Genomic DNA, 23,692 nt, shown 5'->3' with positions numbered 1-23,692 from the left:
GCGACTAATTATTGTTTATAATTATTTGTTATTCTTTGTTCTATGCATAAAATTTTGTCTTATAAACATTAGTTTATCTTTAAAAAAATAATAATATTTGACAAGTCAAAATATTTCACCAACAAATGTAGATATAATATATCTCGACATATTCTGTCTAGTGGGAAATTTAGCACTAACAAAGCCTTTCCTACAAAAATAATGTTGATTGTTTACAGGTGAAAAAATATAAAAAGCAGTAATTGTTGATTGAAGTATTAGTACATATTGAATTATTTGGCGTGTTGGAGATATTTTCAATTTGTATTGATATTTAATTATTGCTTATAATAATTTAAAGTCATAGTGTTTGAAAGAGAGAGAGAGTACGAAAACAGTGTGCCTAATATAGTTGTAAATGATGAATATTTGGGGCAGGTGTATTAGGGAAGTATCATAGACATATGAATATTAGTAGACCTGCCCTAAGTGATTAAAAGCGTATTATCCCCACTCCCCATACCGGTTCCATTGAGCCGGCTGGGCTCGCGTATGGCCTCAAATGAAATTTGAAAACGTGACGTCATCATTCTTGTGCGAACTATGGTCGAGGCATCATCGGTTCATTTTACGAAATAACACGGCAAAATTTTTACTTGTACTATGAAAACTGGTAAAAATAGATGTGAAAAAAGAGAATAAACCCAATTGTCGTATTACATTCCATATATAAGCATTATTTTTCTTTATTTTAAGCATATTCACATCGTATAATATGAATCAGTTGTTACTATCACATCGAGAAACGTCTGGACGCGAAACACAAAGCTGGTTGGTTGCTGGGAAGTAAATTATGAACATTTATAAAAGTGTCTTAACTAAATACTCTGAAACTAACTACGACTCTGAAAATAGAAGCTGCCTTACTTTGCCGAATTTGGACTTCGCAAATTTGTTCATAACGTGGCGAGTAATTTGCGCTCCCATGTAAAAATGTCTATTCATTCAAAGCAGATTTTACTTTTAAGAAGTAAATGGTGATATTATAATGCGAGATGCCTATTTACTGTCAGATTGATTTATTGACGAATCACAGTCAGCTTCACTCCCTTCGTTCTTCAACAGTTGATTTTACCCCTCGCCCATAACTTCTCGTCTATTAATTCCTATGTCTGTGGGAAGTATGTTTAAGCGTGGTGAGAAGACTGACAGAGATATTGAAAGAAGGGTAAATGCAGGTAACTCCATTAATGGAGAACTGAACGCGGTTGGCGCTAACAAAAAACTGTCCAAAGAAACGAAGCTAGCAGTCCACAGTGGCGTGTTGGTGCCTACCCTGATGTATAGCAGAGAGGCATGGAACTGGCAGAAGAAGGATGAAAGTAGACTGAATGCTGAAGAAATGAGATACCTGAGGCGTATGTGTGGTAAAACCATTTATGATCTTATGAGATATTTTTTTTGTCCGAAAACAATACAAGATGATCAGATGGTTAGGACATGTACAGCGAATGAACGAAGTAACAAATGAATGTGAATACTAGAAGAAGTCGGGGATGCCCGAGGAAGAGATGTCACGATCAAGTGAACCAAATACTTGAGTCGGACCATGTTAAAGGTCAGAATAACAGAAGAGTACGTATGAGACGATGTACGAATGTGAATGAGGCAAGGAGTGTGTGCCAAGATCGAGTTGTTTGGAAATCTGTCCTATGTGCGAAACCGGATGATAGGAACGTTTAACCTCATTTTCCGCGTTGCACGTAATGCACGTGTCTCATCACTTACGAGTATTTACAGAAAACGAGACGAGATAAGTATAATTTTAAAATATAAGCTTTATATGTATCTATGCGGGTCATATTACCGACTAGACAGCAAGACGCTAAAAAAATTAATAAAATATAGAAGATGTAAGACGATATTAAGCCTGTGACAGACCAAGCTATATTCTCGTGGCTTGGCTGTTTTCAGCATATCACTCGCCATACATTCACAAGAGGATTGTATGGCGAGCGATATCCTGAAATAGGTCAAGCCATGATGCGTACAGCGTAATCTGTCAGCCCCATTATTCTAAGGCAGTTTATTGTGTAAAAAGTAAACCGTCGAATGGAGACATCTTATAGGTAAAGTAGAAAATGCCAAAAATTATTAACCATCATGATTTATTTCCACATCTTCAATTATTTTGATGTTCCCGACTTCTATAATGTCACGCATCTTATAACGTCATTTTAATCAACTTATTACTAAATAATTATTGTACACTGGAAATATACGGTGACCGGTCGGTGGCTGAGTTGGCATCGCGTTTGGGTCCCACCAAGGCGTAGTGTGTTCAATTCCTCGGCTGGCTAAGTCCTCCATCACAACACAAGCAATATTTACCGCTTCCTGGGGTGGTAGTAGGAGATATTCAAATTTTATCAGGTTATTCGTAACCAGAGAATGTTTGTGTTTCTTTAAAAAAATGAAAATAAAATAGGTTAGCAAGATAGATTTTTTTTTTTCAATTTTGATATTTTTAAATTCTTAACCTTCCAGCGGGCGCGTTGAGAAATTTCCCTTGAGCGGGCGCTTGTCGTAAATTTTACGTCATAAAGTTTTCTCCATGTAAGTGGTGTTTTCTTTATACAAATGTTAGGGAATTTTTTCAAGGATATGAAAAATGATAATAGGCAGTACCTACTTAAAAAAAATTTGACTTTCTTAAAAAAAAACGAAGCAACACTCTAAACATTTTAATATTTCAAAACAAAATTTGTTATCGACCTATTTAGTCAGAATCAATATTCCCATCCTTACAATTGTTACAAACCACCTCAACTGAAGAATGGTTCTTGCATGTAAAGGACTGGCAACGGCAATACTTCATTGATGCTGAGGATCTTTTCTTATCCAGTGCACATAACCGACAAACACCGCGTTTTGGAAAGCTTATGTTTTCTTCTTCTGTCATCGGTTCAACTGCCCTACCGTAACTCACTTTGAGAAAAACATTTATATCTTGCGGTAAATGTTTGACATTTGATTTGACTCTAGCATAGCTCGAAGCTCGATGCTTACAACTAAGTGGAAAGAGTGGGGGAAGCTATAATGCGCGTCTGTCGTAAATTTTACGACAGCGCGCCCGCTGGAAGGTTAACAAATACGTGCACGTTTTATTGCAAACTATCGCAAACCCGTGAAATATCAATTCATTCGTTAAGGGTCTGCAAACCCGTGTTAACCGGATTATGAAAATTACAAAAAATTGAAAACAAAACTTAAATCCAAAGCAAATCCGATTTCCAGAGTAACGCAGAACATACGCACAACCGAAATTAGTAGTTTGAATGCTTATTAAATGTTGTATAATAGGGTAAGTCCGGGGAAGTTTCAATTTATTGCATAACCAACACCTCTGCCCCAAGTGGTTTGAAACGTTTGGTGATTTAGCAGGGGTGCCCGTGTTCATCGGGTGGGGTATGTTCAGGATGCTCCTGCCCAGTAGCTGCGTGGTGTGCCTTATTTGTTAGGGCTGATTTGTGGAGACCCTTTGACCACTCCAACTGGTTGACCCATTGTAGTGCACCGCAGCGCGAGGGATAGATCATTCGTCCGTCACTCCTGGACACACTAATCCCTAGATTCCTACCCATCCCTCATACGTTTTTCCATTCCAGAAATTCCTTTCCTTTTTTTAAAAAGAACCTCAACATAGCATCCCCAAAGATGACATAGGCCTCGAGGGAACAATGTCCTGTTTGGGATCAATGTTAAAAAATGACATTTTTTAATTGTAACAAATAAAATTCCTTAGATTATAGTAATAAAAACGTTATTTATTTTTAAACATAATTGTTCAGTAAAAATAAAATATTATTTGTTAATGTGAGCCCCACTGGGTGGTTGGTTACCCATGCTGAGGCCCAGTTATGAGCCTAAGTTATTCAATTATGAAAATAAACAAAGGGTGAAAAAATTAGCAACTAAAAAAACTTAAGTTAATTTTCAATTTCCTTTCCTTTGGTTTCTTCATTTTGCTCACATACACTTTCCATTTGCCACGAAGACCCATGCCTATGGTCTTATATTTGTTAGGCATCGGTAAAAATAACGAACCAACTTTCTGTAATTGTTAAAAAGACGGAATACATATTCACATTGGCCATCATACCCGATTGTAGGCGTTAGATGGCCACTCCAATAATCTGAGCCAAAACATAATGACGAGACTACCATTTTTTAGGTTAGAAACACGTCAAACCATATCGCTTCATAAATACGGTGTTAAAACACACTTCCTTAAAAAATATATATAGAAAACAAGATACCGACCTAGTTTTGTTCTTACCATCCAAAAACAGCCCACCCGCTATCAAATAAAGCCATGGATGCCCTTTACATGGCTTACTTTAAATGGTCTTGAACTTTCAGTCCAAAAGAGTCTTTTTCTAAAACCGTCATAAAAATCCTCCCGTTCAAATTTTATATAAAAACTCTCCAATCTCCAACGCCTCTGAAGTTAAATTTTTAGGAGTAACATTTGATAAGAAACTTAAATAGTCTTCCCATATTCATAATATAGTTATTAAATTCGAAAATAAATCAGATAATTAACCGGCGTTTGGTAGCGGGTTCACCCTACTTGGATTAAGTTGCTTTACAACGCCCTTATTCGAAGCCATCTCGCCTCGGCCTGCTGGCTTTTCAGTACTGCTTCAAAAAATGTGCTCGGCAAATTAGACAAAATTCAATTTAATCTTTGCGAATAATAGCTGGAGTAATGCAATCGTCGCCCATCAATTCCCTTCATGTAACCACATTCATCTACTACAATCAAAGCTTAACTAAACCTCTTCCTGCCATCTGTAAAAATTTTCAGCCTCTCTTAGATTTTCAAATTATCAAAAATGATCTTCCCTTATACAAATTAAAATATAGTCATGTCACCCTATCCACAACAATTTTAGAAGAGATCGGCATCCTTAAAAGCCATTCTAAACTCCCAGCCGCAGTGTCAATAATATGTTCAATATCATTATTTCATCTAAATGGCCTAACTTTTCACGTCCCACCTTGATGTGACCTACATGCGTCCCATCGTGATGCACATCAACTACCATGACGACATTGTCATCCATCGTCAGCAACAACTGTAACTAATCTGGCTACTCTTATTGGAATCTGTAATCCGAATACTTCAATAAAGCCGCTGCTCGGATATCACACACCTCTTTCATTCAACTCCTTCCTACTTCCCCGAAGATATTAAATCACTCCATTATTTCTCTGATCTTTGTAAAATCGTATTACATCTTGAATCTGATTAAGGCGGTTTTCGCAAACTCGTGTGTGAAGATTTTAAAGACTGAACAACCGTTTGAATTAATAATCATTACGCTTTTATAAGTAGACTGTTACACCACGACGAAGTGTTGTATTTCATTATGTGTCCTGGGATGTTCTTATTAATAAATAATTACAAATTAATTTACTCAAACATAAGGATGGTTCGTGGTTTAATCTCTTCTTGGGCCGGTACCTCGTGAAAACCTGTACACTGAACATTTCGAAAAATGCTAGTTTACAAACTTATACTTGGATAATCTATATTGCGCCATTATTGTGAAATTTTTAAATGAAAGGTTAGTAAATAGCTAAAAAAACTGCGGCAAAAATTAACATAAACTATTTTGAAACGCTCTGCTCTACCTAGATTTAAATAAAGCGGTCTAGGAATTAAACAAAAAAGTTTTTAAATGCTTTATATTATTATTATTTTATGTTTTATTTATACTACAGACTCCTAAATACGCCTGTCCTATAACGATGGGTCATAACGTCATGACTCATTTATTAAGAGCGGGAGTCAAGGTACGTCTCAAAGAGTCGACTCAATTAAACGACGGCTCCATTGAGCGGAGCCGTGAGCTCAGAGCGTATGAGCAAGGGGAATACGGTGCTCGCCTGATACGACTTGCCTGGTACGGCTCCCAGCTCCCAGCGTTTAAATGGTCGTACGACTCTTGGTACCGGTACACCGCACGACAACAAAATAAGATGCTAGGTAGTTATAAGGTGTAGGTAGATATGTCCAAGTCCAGATGGCGGGCTGTCAGATGCCGTTCACGTTCATGTAATAACAATTAATACTTGGGTAATTTTGAATTACGCTATTTTTTTCTAAAATATCTCCTGATAACAAAGGGTAACCTTTCAATTGAGCCGAGGTACGGTTTTCCAGGTGTCGTACGAATACGGCACAAAGAGCTTGCTCAAATGTGCGGCTCGTTCATGAACGGCCAATCGCTACTGTCCAAACCGAACAGAGATATCATATAATACAAACTATAAACTAAACTTAACTAAAAACTTACCTTTTTAAGCTGTCATACCCTTAAATTAAATATACCATTCCTAAGAAAAAGTCCAATTATATTCAATTTTCCAATTAAGTCCTAAATCCTGTATCAAAATTTCGCTAATAAACAATTAGATAATGTTAATTAAGTGTTAATCTCAAGTGACCTACAGGTAAGTATTGTACTGTATATTATCTCCATAAATAGTTAAGTAATAACATAGATCACTGTAGAAATGTATTATAAGTTTGTACAGCGCCCTTGAGGTGATTTTGCACAAAAACGGCGCTATACAAGTCATCCAATTATTATTATTATTAAGTTATAATCTTATAATTAGATTTATGGAACTTATAAGCAGAAATGGGTCGATAGCATTTTTTCGGTAACCGGATAACTCATCAAAATGACAATTCAATACACCTATAAAAAGTACCATAAAGATATGAAAAGTGGTGAAACAAAAAGTAGGTTACATATGTAACTATTTAACCTAGTTTTTGTTTTAACACTTTTCATAACTTTTTAACACTTTTTATAGGTGTGTTGAATTGTCATTTTGAGGAGTTATCATGGAACCATTTTTTTTTTAAATGGAGGATTCGAAAAATATTCAAGGAACAAAACTAAATTCTTATTCTAAAAATCTCAACAATAGTAATACCACCTTAATTAAAAACAATAGATAAAATTACCTTTAAAAGGTTAGGTATAAAGATTTTTTCAAATACGTAGATTTTATATGGTGACTTTATTAACAGGGTTAAGTAGGTTAGGTTAGGTCAGGTTTAATTTTTTTTTTCATCGTCTCTAATGACTTATTGATTTATCATGGAACCATTTTATATACACCATTATAAAGTTAAATTTAAGTTCATTTAAAAAATCTTAAACACTATAGTACATAAAATCATGATATAACAATAGATATCAATAAAGTTGACATAAACTCATTGTTATCCACCCCTGACCCCAAAAATGACCATTGAATAGAGAACAAACAGTGCCCTAATAATGCAGAACGGAAACAGATAAATGACTCATTAAAATCACATACGAGTAGTTGCACTCTTCTTTTGTCGTCTTTTTGTTCTTCTTTAGGCGGAGGCTAGAACAGTCTTTCATCGCCTACGTTCTTTTTTTAAAACTGATGTCAAATTCCAATCGCCTGTCCATTATTACGCGTGACGCCATTTTTGATTCCATTTCTTTCGAACTTTCAGCCGGCTAATCACAAAAAAATTGTTTAAAACAATATAAAGTTTATAGTTTAACAATTTAGGTAATCCAAGATGCCGCGTAAGTGTTGAATCAACGAGTATAAAAGTGTTTCGAATAAAAAAAATCATTTAACAAACTTTCACATAATTTAGGAAAGAATTCCTGTCAAACCTTTCGATTATTTATTTGATTGTTTTAACAACGATATTTATATTTACATCGAAAAAATTCTTACACCTTCTGATCTGAATGCTTTATAGATATTATATATGTCTATTACAAATTATAACTAAGTGCAAAAATTAGGGTTAATTTGTAGGTAAGACTGGGATCTTGATAAGTGTGTTCAAGCAACTTTCTTACACGTATTAATAATAATAGCAGGCGTTATTTTGGCTTGGTTCATAGTCACGCGTCGCTATCATTACATCTGGAACGTTTTATGAGCTGAGAACGTGCTCGCAGAGCTTTGCTGCTTAGATTCATCTGGCCTTTCGTGCTTTTACCTAAAAACTACAAAGTTCATTCTAAAGACTTGATAGTAGGAACATGAATAAAGTAAGGTGATTGTGTATTGTCGTTAATGAGTTCGATTTCATGTTAAAAGTTATTATTTGATAATTTGATTAAATAAAATATTTTTTCATCTTTTTACCTAGAATTATACTGTTGCTTTGTAATATATAAGAACTCTGTTGTTATGTAAAAGCACCGTGTATATATATATGGTGACCGGATAAATCATCACAATAATAATCCATCACATCTTTAAAAAGTTATATAAAGTCATGGAAAGTGATGGAGTAAAAACTTTATTAACTGGGTTAAGTAGGTTAGGTTAGGTTCGGTTAGGTTAAAAAAATTAAAAATCATAGTTTCTAATGACTTAATACCACTTTTAAAAGTGTGTTGAATTGTCACTGTATTGAGTTATCGTGGAACCATATAGGTATATATATATATTTGTAGGTACGCTTAATACATTGAAATACTGCAATAAAAATAGCAATATCTATTATATTTTTTTTATTCGGAGAGGGGCATTATTATTTTACGCCGGTGCTGAACATAGTGACAATTATTTCTTTTCAATGGCTGTCAAAACCAATCGAACAGATAATTGGAAATTTATTAAGTAATTAAAAATCAACACAAAATACACAACGTTTTTTTTAGCTACTGTCTTTAAAATATAAAAAAATAATAATATATATCGTTTTGACTGACGATTGAACCCTCCTACCCAGGAACTGGAGTCGATAATTCTGCCAACTTCGCCAAATGTCAATAAGGGAGAATCGACAGTTTTTCGTATATTTACTTCTGTAATATCATTAGATTTCAGAGGAATGCATTTAGGTCCGCGTGTGTGTATGTGTGCCATCCAATAAAATGCATTTTCATCGACAACGAGCCTATCTTCCGAGTATCAGCTCGATCGGACGGCGGCAAGTGGGTTAGTTTTAAAAGTAACAGTTTATTTAAAAAGCTCAAGCTCGCAGCTCGTGTCATGAAACACAACAAACAGTACGCAGTCATTAATATCTGAAATTATCGAAAAAGGATTAATTTTGCAACAAAAATATACGATGACGTCATCACATGAGGGGCCGAATATTATTATGATTACCATTCACGGCAGAGCGTTATGGGTCCAAATTTCTGAATATTTTATCCAAAGTAATATCATAAGAGGTAAAGAAAACATCATAAAATTTTTTTTTTCGTAATTTTCCTGACAAAATTTCCACCTGCATAAATTGGCCGCGCGCCGTGTAAATTTTTACATAATACCTAAGTATACTATAGCCTATTTCACCTCTCAAAAATTATTCAACTCTCGCGACATCTATGAAGTATCGTATCACCTACAGCGACATTTCAGTACTAGAATAATAATCACCATTGTCGTTGAATTTCTTACTCACTGAAGATGTCGCTTTAAATACGTAACATAATATTAATTTAACAAGACACATAAATCCAACAACTTTATCACATTATTGAGTATTATAGTAATGAGTTTATTATTTAGTTTTGAATGAATAATATAATGACTTGCAAAATAAATAAAACCTCAAATGAATAGCACAATTTGTTTTCCAGAGCAGTAATAACGCTGGAAGCTTTTCTGTGTGGAATTTCGAAGTCTTTGGAATGTTCATAAGCTTGCAGAAATTTATTTCTGTAATGATGTAGAAGCCTTGAAATATCCTCGTTACTGTCAAAAATAAGACGAGACAATTTATTTCTGCAATGATGTTTCGAAATATCCCCGTTATTGTCAAAAATAAGACAAGACAATATATTTCTGCAATGATGTATTGAGCTTTGAAATATGTTCGTTGCTGTCTTTTGACAAGACAAAACAATTTACAACTGTGTTAAGACAAGACAATTTATTTCTGTAATGATATATAGAGCTTTGAAATACCGCCGTTATTGTCAAAAATAAGACAAGAATTTTTTTTCTGCAATGATGTGTAGAGCTTTGAAATATCCCCATAAATGTCAAAAATGAGACAAGACAATTTATTTCTGCAATGATCTATAGAATTATGAAATATCCCCGTTATTTTCAAAAATAAGACAAGATAATTTATTTCTACAATGATGTATAGAGTTTTGAAATATCCCCGTATTGTCAAAAATAAGACAAGACAATTTATTTCTGCAATGATGTATAGAGTTTTGAAATATCTCCGTTATTCGACAGCCGCCTTTCTCCGTTTGTAATCTCCTTCTCCTCCCCTACTTTCGTCTTACAAACATAAGTACAATACGTAATATATTTCAGACAAGCGATTGTTAGGTAAATTATTCTATAATTCATCTCATTTACGACGCGAGGGAAATCCATTTATCTTCACAAATACTTTCAAGAAAATATGCATAAAAATTGTCTTAAAAGGTTGAAGCAAATCCTGAAATACGAGGATTCATAAAAATGCCTAGATGTAATGGAAATTCAAACAAAATTTCATTAAGTTGAGAATCGTTCAAATCCACCTGGATTTACGGTTGCTGAACACACTTTATACAATCATTTTATACGCCAATGAACAGGATTATTAGGTTCTTCTCCAAAAATGTATAAAAATTTCAGACCAAGATATTTCATAATAGAGTTTATGCCTTTACCCTTTATTTTTTAAACTGTGGAAAAATTAAACTAGACGTAAAAACATAGATGTAATAAAACACGTTGAATATTCGACAAAAAAAATCTCTGAAAACGTGATACAAACACAATATTGTCATAATCAATAAACAAAATCAATATTACAATAAAAAAACAGAACATTTCACCCGGCATCATGCAGACAAACAGTTACGATGAAATTCCCAATTCCCAAGTTAAAATCATTAAAACCTCATTAGTCATCATCATTCATTAGTAAAGTAAGCTACACTCATTCCATGCAAATTATGTTATAATATTTGATTTTTAATTATTACATAAATACAGTTTAAAGTCGGCTTTTCGACCTAAGGATAATTGTACTAATTTTAGTTAAGCTTTGCTTTTGATAATTCGGCTTGCTAATTCGTCATTTGATTAATTACCTTCAACGTGAGTTTTGATAAATTGCACCAAACTAATGCAGCTTAAGTACTGTGGCCTTTGATGATATAGCTGTATCTAATGGGGCTACTGTGAAACATAACGATTCTACAAACTATTTTTCACGAGGTTTAATAAAATGTTCTAAGGTGCGTTTTCTATTTGTTTAGCGGTTTGGAAGGATAGTGCTAATGTGAGAAATTTATAAAAACGAGAGTAAGTTATTGATTTATAATGTTGACAATGAAATTGGAATCTCTCATCAAAAATAAACAGCGAATTTCCTAATAAAATAATATTGAGAATAAAGTGTCATTGTATTATGCTGTGGAGAAAAATACACAATATATATGTATAACAACAGTCAAATGCACAAAAGTGAGAACACATTGAATTTATTAGTGTTTGAAAATAATATACAATAATAGAAATCGATGAAAAACACCATAATCAATGAGCAGAGTCAACAAATCAACAACAGCAAACAGAAATTCGTATCAATCCAATATCCAAAAACCACAACTTCAATATTTTATACGACACCAACATGTCATGCTTTGGTTTGCTAGGCAACGTAGAACTCTCCAGTCGGCACACAGCATCGTTAGACGTTCCGATGGTGAAAAAAATGATTAGTTAGTAACGATGACAAAATCAGGAACTCTGGAAGATCGATTATGCGTTTTCTTGTGAGATGTCAGTGTGATCGTGAATTGGGAAGCAGTGTAATGATAAACTAAGAGATCTAAGTAATTAATGCAAAAAATATCTAAATGATACTCGTATGTAACAAGAAACAAGATTAATTAAATATTAAGAAATTAACCAGAATTTCCATAAAGCAAAACGTTGTTATAATTAACGATTGAAGAAAGAAAAGTTATAACAGGTTTCAAATTATATTATGATGATATAAAATAAACTAGACCAGTATTTGTAGAGCCAATTCAAAGCCTCAGAAATGTAAATAATAAACAAGTTGAAGGATTTTAACGGGGAAATAAAACATGCAACGGAAGTCAAGAGTTATAATACAAAAAATAATAGAAAAACGTGCAGTAAAAATAATAAAAGTGAATGCAATTACCTTAGAGAGGAAATGACTCTATCGTAATATATAGATGGGATAAAATATGGGCAGAGCAATAATATTATGGGTATATTTCTAAGAGGCAAGAAAAGGAGTTTTATTTTTAATTTGTGAAAAATTATAAAATTTGAAGAAGAGTAATGGTAATGAGAAAACATTCGGTCGTTAATGGAAAATGAAATGAACATGTTTGTGTATTGAATGAGTTCTAAAAGATTACAAAAATCAGATGGAGATTGACAGATTGTTATTGGTCGATGTTTTGAAATGCGTTTGTTTGAAAGTGACGGTGTAATGGAGACAACACCGACAATGAATAACAATGGATATAATACAATACACAGTTCACGATCCTGAGAAATAACCCAACAAATTCAACACCGAGATACAACAACAGCAGGAAACACAAAAGGAAACTAGACCCAAAATTTAACTAAGCCCATCAAAGTTGATTTTAAGAAAACGAGACCTAAAGATTTTTAATTTTTGTCAAATTCTAGTATCACGTTATTGGTTACCCATGAAATCGTCTATTTTAAATTCATGTATAACATATATATATACATTTTATATTAGATTGAACATCTCGTAACGGGCTGACATCCAGTTTTTTTGTTATGTTTTTGAAATTAGTGCAAATATGTAGAAGTAACCAAACATTTTCAAGAAATTGAAAATAAATAAAAACATTGGGTCGGGGCCATGTTTTCATCTTCCAAGGAAAACAAAAACATTGTAGCCCTACCGCAATGTTTTATGTTTGCACAAATATTTGGTTAAATGTTTGTTGTAATATTATCGCTGGAGACCCGCCTTAACAACTTCTATCAGACAAACACTACAGGTTATTTAAATAAATTCCCTGTTTTCATACCTTCAAACACTCTCAAGAAATGAAATAGTGTATTATCAATAATTAAATAGAATTTCACAAATTCTTTTCCGCTGTGTTTATGATCTTTCGTACAATATAAATCGGCCTGGTAAACAACTTTAAGGCGTGTGAAAGACCACGCTATCAGCGCGCTATATTCTCGTGGTTTGGCCTAATTCAGCATATCGCTCGCGATACATTCCAATCGGGATTGAATGGCGAGCGATATGCTGAAATAGTCCAAGCCATGATGCGTATATCGTAATCTGTCAGCCCCATTATTGTTTGCCAAAGAACTCCAAACGCGTGCGGTCCAGAGGCCTTCATTATTCATAACGTGGTTGCTTAGCCCGGGTTATATTTGATTGGGTTTCTCTTTGGAATCTTGAATCGTTCTGTGTCGGTTGGCTAGGGGACAGGGTATGCCGTGACTTTCTCTGATTTTGCTAAAAACATGTTCAAAATTATAAACAGTTTGAAATTAAATTCCAAATATTTAAGAACGATTTTTTTATTTTGTTTATCCCACTTTGGTAATTGGGTTGATTAAATAAATATATAAATTTAGTATATATATTTAAAAGTAATAGCAATTCAGCTCAAATCTGTGGGAATATTTTATTTCTGGAAAATTAAAAAAAAAATCACGGCGCCCCCTAGGGGAGCATTCGGAAAGGTAGGTAGGGATGGGGAGCAAGCTAGCGGCGGCTACTCATCCGAGGCGATAGATTGGCGACTCAGTATTGGTAGATTGGCACCTACTCTGTGGTTGTCCGTCGGCAGCGACAGGGACAGCATCGCCAGCCCCACTCGCCGCAGGCCCGCCTGCACACCCTGCGCCGCAAAAAGGATAAAGTCAAAATCAAAAAAAAACAGGAACAAATGAACCTGACACATTAACATTTTTATGGGATTCGTTGCTTTGACTTAATCTTTGACAGAATCTGAAAAGCGAAAGTGAAAATCAAAAACAACAACATTTAAGAACACATCAATTTAACCCATAATTATAAGTATGGGATAAGACTTTTTGACTCTTAAAGAAACCCCAAAGGATTAAAACAATATATTGTTGAAGAGGGCAGTCTGCACGTCCGGCGCCAAAAAAATAATAATAATTTAAAAATCAAGAACAAGACAAATGGACCCATTATCATTATTATGGGATTCGATGTGTTGACTCCTAGAAAAATAGTAATAAAACATTCACTGTTGAAAAGGGAAGATTCTGTACGCCGTGCACTGAAAAAAGGGATAATGTCAAAGAGTAGGCGTTGGATATGCACCACGAACCTCACAAGTAAAAACCAAAAACAACAACAAACAAGAATCAATCGAATCGATATTTTATCATTTGTAAATTGACGTTGACCCCTAAAAAACAAATAGTTATGAAACATAATAATTAGAACCGTAAAAATGGCAAGTAAAAAAAAATAAAAATAAAAAAACAATTTGGTATATCACAAAAGATTGGTGCACGTTGTTTTCACTGCTAAAACATATTAAAATAATCTAAAAAAAATAAACTTATTGCACCAAACGAAATCAATAAAATAAAAACGAATCAAAACGACGTCTTATTAATTTGAGGTATTTACTCCAAAGAAATATATTATTGCGTTATAACCATTAAACATTCTAGAAATAAAGAACCTGTTCAGTTAAATGAGATCAATACATCGAGTTTATGAATGTTGTCTTAAAATTAGATAATATTCTTCAGTTAAGCATTGACAAGACATATTTACAATAACAGCTGTTATTTTTAGTTGACCAACATTCTTTTATGGGTGACAATCGGTTTTCGCCTGATTCACTTTACGTACAATAACATAACACAGTATTACCGAGCAGAACAAACGATGCATTTAAATATGTTTAATAAGCAGGTTAACCTATCCGAATATTCAGTTCCATTGAAAATAGTAAAATGGTTCGGGAGAGTTCACCTAAAAAACAAAAAATGCTGCGCTGAAAAAAAGTGAATTCACTTTCATAGAACAATTGTTAGTAGTTACGAACAGCTGTGTATTGTGTTGTTTACATTACAATATTATATCAATGTACTGAGATGTAAACTATAGAAATGTATACAGAATAAACTACAAGTAACATTATTATTTAATTTTTAAAAATATACTAGTCCAACATCTAACAAGAAAGGAGTTAGCTACCTAATAATAAAAATAGACCTTACTACGACAGATTCATATTATATGTAAGCGTCCCAACTGCACCCTGCTTACCAGAGCCAGCGAGACTATGGCATCCCATATCTTTGGGATATACTGTGATGCTGTAGAGTATGGGGAGGGGAAGGAGATGGAAAAACCTGGCTTTTCAGATCTGGCCACCAAGAACAAGAACCATTGAAAGCATAAGCGATATGAAATTGATGAAAGAATTAAATTTATCAAAACTCTCTTATACAGGGTGTATCGGCACGTACCCAACAAACCTTAACCAGCTTTTCCTTAGCACATTTTGAGTAAAAGATGCTATGGGCACTTTGCTGTCCGGTAACATTTTTTTACAATTAAAAACAAAAAATTATAAAAAAATCCACACGCCGTCACTGTCATTGGCATTGTTTCTCGTGTTCAACAGCTGTTATTAGCAAGTGTGTCAAAAAGCGTCTTCGCTCTTTCATACACACTAAATAAAAATAGTTAAAAATGAGACGAATGGTGCCATGCCATTTCGTTGTGATTGTAAAAGCGCGCCAATGTAGGTACGTACGTATATTATTCAACGAAACTCGAATAAAATATTGCCAGATGGGTTGTCAAACTGTGACAAAGGATAAAACAGTGGTGACATGTGGTGAAAATATGAATGGTAAATTTAAAAAAAAAAATGTTACCGGACAGCAAAGTGCCCATAACATTTTTTACTCCAAATGTGATAAGGAATAGCTGGTTAAAGTTTGTCGGGTACGTGCCGATACACCCTGTATACGACTTAATATTTATGTTCAAAATTGTGAATGATAGTATAGACAGCCCTGATTTACTGAACGTCATTGAATTTCATGTACCTACCTTTGCTTAAATTCTACAATACCAGGACTAAGCATTTCAAATACTCACTTGTATGTACTTAGATCACATGAAGTTAGTAAAAGATACGCAGATATAGCTGGTCTATTGACTTCAGGATCGAGCATTGAAGACCATTGGAGAAAGATACTTGCTCCCACAATCTTAGATCCGTTGGATTCCCGTGCTTCTCTGCTTTAACTTAATTTAATTTTTAATTTTTTAATCTCTTTTTATTTATGTTACTCTATGTAAATATTATTTGTACTTATCTCATCTATGGGATGTGTGGGATTGCACTAACCTCCCCACATCCTGGAATAAAGAATTTATTATTATTATTATTATTATTATTTGACTGCACGGAACATAGGTACAAGAAGGCTGTACTATCACATCTTTTCAATCAATACCAATTTAACCTAAGTCTTATTATAAGTTTTGCATATACATCTACCACTCTAGTACATGCAGCAAGTTTACTATCTATAATAGTATTTCATAGAAATTAAATTTTAAATAAAATTTCGTATTTGAGGACCTCACCTTAATCTTACAGAAAAATTTATTCTCCACACGGTAAATATTATTTGTAAAGTTTTGGACGCAGACGTAATTTCCCACTACGAGAACATGGATATATTTTCCTCAATATTTCACCTTTTTAAAAGTCTAAATATGTTAGTTTTAAGGTGGCGATAAAAAGTTTCATCATGTTTTCAATATGCACCGTAACTACGTTAGACGCTACTCATTTTAAATTGCTTACTAAATCTAAACTTAACGTCGCTTCGTTGAACTCAACATGCACTGAGAATTTATAGTTTCCACCGGATTTCATTATACAGTATCGCCAGCAGTAGCTATTTTAACAACTGTAGATATATCATCATAATCAGTGGCGGCTCGTGACTTGTGATTGTGAGTGATAAGTTTGAAAAATTCTACATTATTGATGTTTTTTTGGTCCAAAACGATATTTTATGTTTATGAAAATGCGATTTTTTGTATTCAGATTTTCAGGAAATTGTAGTTCGGCCGTGCGCCGCACGGATTTCCTGAGATAGATAATATCCTGATATTTAATACAAAAAACATAATTTCGGAAAAAAGAAGACGTTTTTGACTACAATATCAATAATGCAATTTTTGTAATATTAGCACTCTACTTCACCCAAAAGCGCGACTGATTATTAACAATCAAAGATTAAGTCTTTATTGTGCAGAACCTCTTGATTTTTATTGTTAAAGTGAAACCACATTAATTTAGAATGAAATATATGTATACTTTAAAACTCAAATTAATGTGGTTTCACTTTAAAAATCAAAATCAAGAGGTGAAAATATATATGTATATTTAATTCTAAATATATTTAGAACTAATTTGAGTTTCAAAGTTTATGTTTGAATCCGTTGGAATCTTTCTAGACAGCTTTTTCATACAAATAGTTTTGATAATATTTTTGAGGCATATTTTTGGTAATGCAATATATGTGACTAACTACAGTCAATCACATTCATTCACCGTTTTATACATCCCTTCTGTTATTCTGAAAAGACAACAGAATATAATATTCTCAAAGTGAATAACTAACCACTACGCCGTGGCAGATAGGACGGACCGCCAAACATCGTCTACTACATACCCTTCTGTTATTCTGAAAATTCAACAGAATATAATATTACAGTTTTACTGTCAAATATGATAAAAAATAATACAGTCGAAATATTTCAATGACCCGCGAAAAATCTAGCATTGATCAACCACCAGTGGCGTGTATTTCATAATGGCTGGACACGTGTGTCTACTCTAAGAAAAAATAACAATAAAAAGAAATGCGAATCAAAATGTATGTTTTTTTCAATGAATTTGGTAAGGAACTTGTATACACATTTATTTATTTAGCCACAATCAGCGGAAGATGGTCGGTATTTTTAAAATATTCAATTCAATGCACACCGCTGTCAACCACTATGCACTTCTTAATACAAGTAGATTTACTAAAAAATAAAAGTACAGTGCATTTTAAAAACTTTCTTGTAAGTTTTCAAATTTGTGACATAGGCAAAATAAAAACGATATATGTACATAGTAAATATGAATTAAAGAAATGGTAAAAATCACAGACCGAAAATACTTATACGACAGATTCAAAATACTTGTGTGGAAAAAAATAACCAAGTTTATAATACAGAACTATGCAACTGCTAAAAACAGCGCCCTGGACGCCGATATACTTGGAGCAAGAAAAAGGTAAAGTCCCAAGTCTTATTTTGATGCGTTCAAACCCAAAGGGCCCACCCGAGCCAGAGGAATACCCTTACCCAGAAGGGAGCCCCAACCGCAGATCATCTCCTTCTCGGGTAGCTAACTGATAAAATACCCACATCCAGGCTTTCTACCCTTATTTATTTTTAGCTTGTAACGTTAATGATTCTTCATATCTATCGATGATATTTAATTGGGATTCTTAGGTTACATGAGGTAGATTTCAAACGTGATATTTTTAAAATTAAATTAAATTGAACAACCGTAAACTAAATGCGAAACAACCACGCAATTTTGAAGAAGATAGAAAACCCAAAAAAAACTTTCTTTAAAAACACATCATATTAAGATGTAAAAGATTTTTTAAATGCCATATAATTTGCACCCTAATGCAACACAATTCAAGATTTGTTTAAGTTTTTTTTACATTACAGGAGGCCCTGTGGAAAATAATTTCAGTCAGGCCCTATGTCATATTTTAGATTCTGTGCGGGGGTCCACGCAATTGGTGACAGATTCATCCGCAAAATCTGAATAAACCTCTGCACCCCTACTGTAGCGAGCCGCTTGGCGTGACCTATGGCAAAGGTGATGGTTATTAAAATTACAATTTTAATTATATTTTCTGGTGTTTACTATTTATATTTCTAAATAACTGTGTACAAGTGGCGTATTTCTTTAAGATGCGTTCGAGCAGAGAACTCAAATAAAATAGATAAAAAATAAAAATAAACCTGTATTTTAATTTGACCCCATTCGAATGCTGTGTTAAATAATCCACCCGTGCGAATTATACTGGCATGAAATGAATCCCATCTTTGTGCGTTATTGTGCGTCCTTCTCTTTCTCCGAATTCTTCCACCATTCACTATTGTAAAAACAAAAAATAAATAAAATTATTTTTTATTTATTTTTTTGTTTTTAATGGAAAAAAAATGTTACCGGACAGCAAAGTGCCCATAACATTTTTTACTCCAAATGTGCTAAGGAATAGCTGGTTAAAGTTTGTCGGGTACGTGCCGATACACCCTGTATATGTTCTACTGTTATAATGAGTGAACATTAAGAATGTCGGCATTGCATTTTTTAGTTTTTTTATTTTATTTTTTTACTATACACTTTACAAATATAAGGTAAAAAGTCCCGATAAACTGCTTTTTAGCAGTTTGTCGAACGGTTTCTTTCATTATAAATCTTATTATAGTGAGTTTACAGTTACATTTTTACAATTATATGTATAAAACAAAAAAACTAAAAATTTTACAGAAATATAGCAAAAGAAAATTTATGAAAAACATAAATAACAATTTTAAAAGTCTTTAATAATATATCATTGCAAGCTAATACAAATTAATTATTTCAGTGCGCCAAGTCTTCAGTAAGTTCACCAATTGGTTGTTTTGTGAACAGTTTTTAATTTCTGCAGGTAACATATTAAAACAACTGGGAATCATATAGTTTAACGTTCTTTGTCCATATTTATTTATATGCTTAGGCACAATAAGTCCTTCATTAAAGTTAAAACGAGTATTATGATTGCGTTCTAGCCTGTTTATATATAAGGGGTTATTTATGGGCTGAAATATAATTTTGTGCAGCGGAATTCCTCTCACTGAAAGAATTTTGAGACTCTTAGAAGTATGGAATATAATGCCTTTCTTTGTATAAATTTTTTTCAGCTAATAATTTAACGAATGAATTTTGCACATGGTCAATATTAGTTTTACAGGAAAAATCCCTAAGCTGTTATTCCTTCAGATTCAGATAGAGATAAATAAATTATTCGAAGTGTGCCGATTGGAACAAAAAAATTTAGTTTATACAATCTGCTTACAATAGATCTTAGTCGTGAATAAACTTTGTTTATTTGTATATCTCACTTGAAAAAGAAATCAATATTGACACCTAAATAAACATATTTACGTTAGTTAAAAAATATAACATAAAAAACAACAGTTTGACAATCACTTGTTTTAAAATACTTGAAAACTGACACCCCTTCTTGTATTTCTTTACCAGGTGTTGTACCCAGAATGCAATGTAAACTGAGAGCACTAACAATAGGGTGATGCAGGAATGCAAGGCAAGGGCGAGGGGTCGTCAACACCGGGTGCATTGACCCCTCGGCAGGACACAAAGAATGCAGACTGGATTACACGGGGGAGGATTCATCCCTTAATTCTCAATTGCACGGTGTAATAACAACTCGGGATATCACTGTGGGAAGACACAGCAGGTGAGATGTTTGTTGAAATTATTGCACTTTGCGAGATGATTGCTTTGTTGAGGTTTTAGTGAAATTATCTCTGGCACTTTCAAAACATTTATTTAAAATATATTATTTACACGACACGACGGCAGCATCGTCGTACACCTAAGCTTTAAATCGGTGATTCCTAACCTGGGCAATTAAAATCGCTTGTGGGGTGAGTTGAAAGTGTTTTGGGGGGGCGATTTTAATATTTGAATTGTTTGTTTACAACCTTTGCTCAAAGAAACCACATAGCGCCTCATGGACTACCACTAACAAACTTCCACTGTAGACCATAGTAATAACTTATATGATATTCCTTCAACAAAATCATCTTAGAATGACAAATGAAAAAGATCATAAGGAAATTGAAAACGCTATTAAAGAGAACATGTTATACTTTATGCATCGCTGTTCTGTCCTGTATTATCACTTTTATCATATATTATATTTCTTAACGTAATCATGTTTTAAACATTTACAGTAAGTCAAAAATGTATTGTTTTCGTCATATTTTATACACTACCTAAAATATAAATTCTTCTCCATAACATTTAAATTTTCACTGAAATATTTATTGCTCATTCCTACACCTAGTGAGGTAGGTAATGTAAGGCAAACGATTAAATTATGAAGCTAATTATGGTACTTAACTTAAACCTCGATTTTTGAAGTATTATGATAATTAAGCTCCGAAAATTAGTAAAAACACGTTTTGTTCTCTTATTTACTATGTTATAAGCATGAAAAAATGACAGTTTATCTTTAAATGCAACTAAAGCTTTTGTCAAGAGATTTTTGCTGTATTTCAATTGAGTCGTGTTTAATAAAATATTTTCACCACTTTCGCTTAATTATTATCGTTTTTTAATATTAGCGCGCTCCCTCTAACATTTGTATTTCCATATCTCCCTTTTAAACCATATTTTAACGCTTACTACGGGGCCTAAAGTGGACATTTATAATAATATATAAATGTTAATTAATAATATTAATTAATTATTAATTAATACCTCTGTTTTTTATTTTATTTTTTATTTTACATGCATTTGTTAACATGTAATTGTTGGGTTATGTAATATAATGTGTATTTGTTGGGTTAGCTGGAAGAAATAGGATGTAACCTATAAGCTATACCCTTTGTACTCTTTTTGTGCAATATATATTTTTTTTTAATTTTGAATTTTATACTCTTATGAAACACTGAAACTGAATATGATTTCGACTTACTTCAAAATTTTTGTCAAATTTCTAAAAACCTTGTGTAAGTCCCGAACAACACCGGGCCTTCAGCTAGCATATAATAAAGGGGTCTAAAAACGTGTTCATATTTCATGTATCTATTTTGAGTTGACAATAAATTTACCTGTCAGGGTCCTGATTCAAAGTTCTTATGAAAATAATTGGCGACATCAGTTTTCTATCAAAACGGTATAGATCACACTTGTAGATATTAGCTGTTCAGTGATCGATATGGCTATCAAGCTGTCTCAGTAAATAATTCAGATTACTAGACTACTCGAGGATAATTATTGAGATCAAACGGATTAAATTAATTGGTTACAAAGTTGATCTTTAGATAAAATCACTGTGCATGTTAGAACGGGCTTTAATATGGAATTGATCCCTCGCCTCGAAAAGGGATCTATCTAATATGATTTAAGATTTTCACGGCCAAAAGTATTTTTGTTATTTGTTTTTGGGGTATTATGCCGTGTTGCGCTAACTCCTTCTTTAGCCAACGTTTCGGACAGCATTGCAGTGTCCATCATCAGGGCAGATGTCTTATTTGAGGTTGTGTTAAAATGTGAGCTTAAGTATGAGGTTGTGATACCGTGTTGCCAGCTCCAACCCTCTGAGCTAACATTAACGTATCATTTTTTATTTAAAGTGGTTTTCTTCGTTTAGCTCTGGTGTATCCGTCAATTACCGGATACCAAGAACTATTAAGCTTAGCTCCATCGTCTCTATTAATGTTTACGGGATTTTTATGAATTTCAATGGCCTCCGTAATCAGCCGTGCTCTATAAGTTTTCGGTCTCCCCAGGATTTCAGGAACAAATCCAAAGTAATGCCCGGTGTCAATCAAATGCTCGGCAATTGCCGATTTGTTAGGGTGGCCGAGTTTACAAGCTCTGAAGTGTTCTGAAATTCTTTTGGAGATAGTCCGCTCTGTCTGGCCTACATAGACCTTGTCACATCCGGAACAGCTGAGTTTATACACTCCATCTGTTTCCAGAGGAAACTTAGTCTTTGCAGACCTCAGTAAGTCCTGTATCTTTGTTGTTGTTCCGAAGACAGTCTTGATATTTTCCTTTCTCAAAAGCCTGGCAATTTTGTCTGTCACATTGTGCACATAAGGCAGGAAGGCACAGCCTTTCGACTCTTGTTCAACTCTGTCTTTGTTTGGTGCAGATTTGGCTCTTATGATTTGCCTTGTCTGACTTGCTGGGTAGCCGTTACGCTCCAGTGCATCGGTCAGCTTCGTAAGTTCCGCTCCGATTTTATGTTCTTCGCATATTCTGGTCGCTCGGGTCACCAATGTATGGATAAGTCCTCTCTTCTGCGCTGGGTGGTGGTGCGAATCAGCGTGTAAGTACCGATTTGTATGGGTTGGTTTCCTATATACAGTATGCCCTAGGCTACCATCGTGTTTCCGCATCACCTCCACATCTAGAAAGGGCAGGATTTTATCTTCGTTTTCCAGTTCCATTGTGAATTTAATTTTGCTGTGGAGAGAATTAAGATGGTCCAGGAATTCGTTTAGTTTCTCCGTTCCATGAGGCCAAATGGCGAAGACATCGTCGACGTAGCGCCACCATACTTTAGGGACAGCCGAAGCTGTGTCGAGTGCCACTTCTTCAAACTTCTCCATAAAAAAGTTGGCCAGTACTGGCGATAACGGACTGCCCATCGCAACTCCCTCCAATTGCTCAAATAGTTCACCCTGAAACGCAAAGTATCCCGTTTTGAGGCAGTGTTCAAAAAGTTTGCAAATGTCTTCCTCATATATCTCCCTGAGCATTGTCATGGAGTCTTCTAGAGAGACTGC

General features: G+C 33.9%; 1 protein-coding gene across 1 annotated transcript in view; it reads right to left on the bottom strand.

Moving 5' to 3' along the window:
• Window positions 1-23,692, bottom strand: part of Trpm (transient receptor potential cation channel, subfamily M) — a 611,727-nt gene that overhangs the window by 546,863 nt on the left and 41,172 nt on the right. The window contains exon 3 of the mRNA XM_089638723.1: window positions 13,842-13,913. Within this exon, the coding sequence (XP_089494849.1) occupies window positions 13,842-13,913 (72 nt within the window). The remainder of the gene's footprint in view (window positions 1-13,841; window positions 13,914-23,692) is intronic.

Source organism: Hesperophylax consimilis, chromosome 13, assembly GCF_061612785.1.
Source record: "Hesperophylax consimilis isolate HC1 chromosome 13, BYU_Hcon_1.0, whole genome shotgun sequence".
Taxonomy (NCBI): domain Eukaryota; kingdom Metazoa; phylum Arthropoda; class Insecta; order Trichoptera; family Limnephilidae; genus Hesperophylax; species Hesperophylax consimilis.
Note: the sequence above shows the minus strand (reverse complement) of the source record. Positions and strands in the feature narration are given on the sequence as shown.